This window comes from Perca flavescens, chromosome 7 (genome assembly GCF_004354835.1).
Source record: "Perca flavescens isolate YP-PL-M2 chromosome 7, PFLA_1.0, whole genome shotgun sequence".
NCBI classification, from domain to species: Eukaryota; Metazoa; Chordata; class Actinopteri; order Perciformes; family Percidae; genus Perca; species Perca flavescens.
The window spans coordinates 13,223,009-13,226,520 of NC_041337.1; the positions used below are offsets into that span (position 1 = coordinate 13,223,009).

General features: G+C 38.0%; 1 protein-coding gene across 1 annotated transcript; it reads left to right on the forward strand.

The window, feature by feature from the left end:
- Positions 1–940: 940 nt before the first annotated feature.
- On the forward strand, positions 941–2,607 carry LOC114558076 (E3 SUMO-protein ligase KIAA1586). Its single transcript, XM_028581809.1, has 2 exons — positions 941–1,066; positions 1,271–2,607. Exon 2 carries the CDS (start codon positions 1,345–1,347, stop codon positions 2,248–2,250), a length of 906 nt encoding a protein of 301 aa, XP_028437610.1. The 5' UTR covers positions 941–1,066; positions 1,271–1,344; the 3' UTR covers positions 2,251–2,607.
- The last annotated feature ends 905 nt before the right edge of the window (positions 2,608–3,512 follow it).

Sequence of the window (3,512 nt, forward strand, 5' to 3'; positions counted from 1 at the left end):
CCAGACTGATGAAACTGATTATCTCAATGTCTATGAAGCTTGTTTATTATTGTAAAGGTCTAAATTATAAAGTTAGCCAAGTTATTTAGCTCTAAATTATAACATTAGCCAAGTTACTTAGCCCTAACTAACCTATATGAGCAGGTTTAATTTTATAGTAGCTAGGCTGGTAGTTGATTTTTAAGTAAGTTAAAACACAATAATGGGGACAAATAGTTTAAGATTCAGCCTAAAACAATATTGAGGTCTAATCAGACTGTCTTATTTTGTATAGGGACAGATAACAATGAAAAGGAAGGGAGATATTGCTGACTTTTTTTGTAAAGAGGCACAAATCAGGCCCAGATCAGGCCCAGGCAGACCCCACCCCTGAAACCAGCAGCCCTGGCAGCTCTCAACCGGGAGCTAGCCAGGCAAGTCACTGTGAGCATAGACAAGGACCCAGTCTACCACCACCAGGTCAGAACATACAGGCAGTAAATTGCATCTCCAGTTTATTGAAAAGTGAAGCCTCACACTGTAACAAAAGGTGATTTTGACAGATTAAGCTTAATTTTGAATGTTGATTTAGCTTGTAACAATAGATGAATTTCTGTGTGATGTTATTTATTTTATTGACGTTCTATTTATTTTGTCTGTATCCATGTTTGTTTGTTTTTTACAATGCTACTGTTATATAACATTTTGTACATTTTGTGTTAAATTTGTTGTTTTTTGTTAAATAAACTCTCCCAAGTATTTCACCCACTAATCTCCTGTATGCTTCAGCTTTACTTGCTGAAAATATTTCCACTTGGTTATGCAGATTGTTAATGTAAAGAGGGGGACCCATGTCTTGCTGATGACTATTGTGATCACATGTGTGTGTGTGTGTGTGTGTGTGTGTGTGTGTGTGTGTGTGTGTGTGTGTGTGTGTGTGTGTGTGTGTGTGAGACAGGGAGATGCATAATTATTTTTGTTGTTTCTGTAGACATCAATAATGACTGGCCAGACCTGTGGAGTGCTAAACAAACAGAAGACTTCAAATCCAAGAACCCCTGGTTGGGATCCAAAAACAAGAAATTGGGTAAGTTTAGGTAGATTGATAGTTTGGGTAACTTCTGAAACAGTGGGCACAGATAACTGTGTGTGTGTGTGTGTGTGTGTGTGTGTGTGTGTGTGTGTGTGTGTGTGTGTGTGTGTGTGTGTGTGTGTGTGTGTGTGTGTGTGTGTGTGTAAAGGACCATGCACACATACAGGAGTAGTTACATTGTTTGTTTATGCTTCGCAGGATGTCTGGTCTGTAGCAGTGTGAACTCCATTGGGATCGACAAGGAGCAAGGTGTATCGCTCTCAAGAGAATGGATGAACTTTGAAATTCAAGTGTCTGGCCAGGGAAGTAGAACAACAAGTTTGTCAGTCTTGAGAAATAAGGTGAGGAAACATGTGTTGTCCAAGGCCCACACTCAGGCTGTGAAGGTGGCAGAGCAACCGAAAGAAGCTGCCATTGAGAATGCAGTGGAGACTATGACTGAGTCCTACATGAAAGAAACTGAAGCTGTGTTTCGAACAGCCTACCATCTGGCCAAAAAGAACCGACCCTTTTCTGACCATGAGAGCCTCATTGAGCTGCAGGAACTGAATGGTGTAAAAATGGGCTCAATACTTCATTCACGTTACAGTGCAACACAAATAATACAACATGTTGCTAGTGAGATGCAGAGCAAAATCATCAGTAGCATTATAGCATCATCCAGTAAGTTAGCTGTCCTAATTGACAAGGCATCTTCTTTAAGTCACAAAGCTGTCATGACAGTTTCTATTAAAGCATCAATTCAAGAAGAAAGCCCTGAGTTCATATTCCTGGAACTTGTTGAACTGGAAAATCAGAGAGCAGATGGCATAGTACAGGCGTTACTCACCTGTTTAACTAATGCTGGCTTTACAGAAAAGTGGCTTCATGAAAACTGGGTAACATTTGTATCTGATGGAGCCAGTGTCATGCTAGGAAAGAAGTCAGGAGTAGCAACCAGACTGACTTCGAGATTCCCAAAGCTTTTTGTATGGCACTGCATGAGGGCTGTCCTTCTGATCTCAAACATATCAAACTTGATGATGATTAATATCAACGGCCCACCAACTTCCAAGTTTGATCCTAGAAAATATACAAGGACCTGGTTGAAGAGCCATCGTGCTGCCTCTTCTGTGCGTTCTAGACAGTGCAGTGTGAAAGCTCCTGCAGAAAGCAAATTTGTCTGGAATATACTGTAGTATGAGCAAAGGTCAGAAACCCAGTGCTGGGTTGAGAGAGTATATCACTGTTGATGTGTTGTTAATGCATATATTTTTGTTTATTGTTAACTAAATATTGTTGTAACATATTATTTTGTTGAATGATTTACCGGTAAATGAACATGTTCAAAACAAAGCATTAATTCAAAAAATGATGATATTCAATATTTGTAGCGATATTTATAGATATCTAATGAAGTATTCTATAAAAATAGTGTTCAGCTATTGAAAACCAAATAATTTCGATTTTATGACAGTGCACTTTTAAGTTTATCTGATTGGTTTTGATGTTTGGAAGAGAATGATTTGTGTGTTTTATTTAAGATGAAATATGAACAAGGATGCATTGTCAACTTCAGATTTGAAGTATTTTATTTAAATAAATGTTCAAAAAATAATCGAAACACCATGTTTGCCTCATGATAAATACATGTTACATTCATCCAGGCTGCTTGTGTGACCAGTAGTAACTACAAACTGCTCCTAATCAAGTCATGATCATTTTATAATAGTGAGCAAGTAGAAATGACAGATTTTGGGGTAAACTAAATCATAGTCTTACATGTCACTGTTTCTAAAACAGGGCTTTTTTTCTGGACTACTTAAAAAAAAAAAAAAAAAAAAAAAAAAAAAAAGGTGAAAACTGAGAGTATACCCACTTCACCAGGGACCACTACACCACTGGATGTGAGAACCTTAAAGCTGAAAGTTGGCACTTTATCCTCATGACTGTTGTGTCATTCCAAATCCAGTGGGCAGGAGTACAGAGCCAGTACAAAGAAAAATGTGTCATGGTCCCAATACATAGATACTTCACTGTACAGATTGAGACCTGTTCCATGCAGAATTTAGATGGTTTATACCGGTGGAAACAATGCAGTTTAATCAGGGTAAATATGCATTTTTCGTTTTACCTAAAGTTGCTCTACTCAAATGACTTGGAGCATCTAATTCTTCTTTCATTGAGTATGTTGTTACATGCATACCAATATTCCACTATTATTCCGAATATGACCGTATTCCGAATTTGATACAGGTCATGTAAACACAATGACTAAATGTTGGATTTTCAGAATAAGGCCTTATTCCCAATACAGCATTTTCCGATTAAGACGTGTGATATTCCGGTATTATTTGGGTTTTAGACGCATTCTTTGGACATTTATGCAGCGTTTTCGGAATATGTGTCTCGATCTGGGTTTTTACTGCAGGCTTATGATCAGCTCTGTGCGTTGCTATGG

Excerpts from the sequence above, each read along its gene's own strand:
- LOC114558076 (XM_028581809.1), top strand. The coding sequence starts at position 1,345 with ATGAACTTTGAAATTCAAGTGTCTGGCCAGGGAAGTAGAACAACAAGT.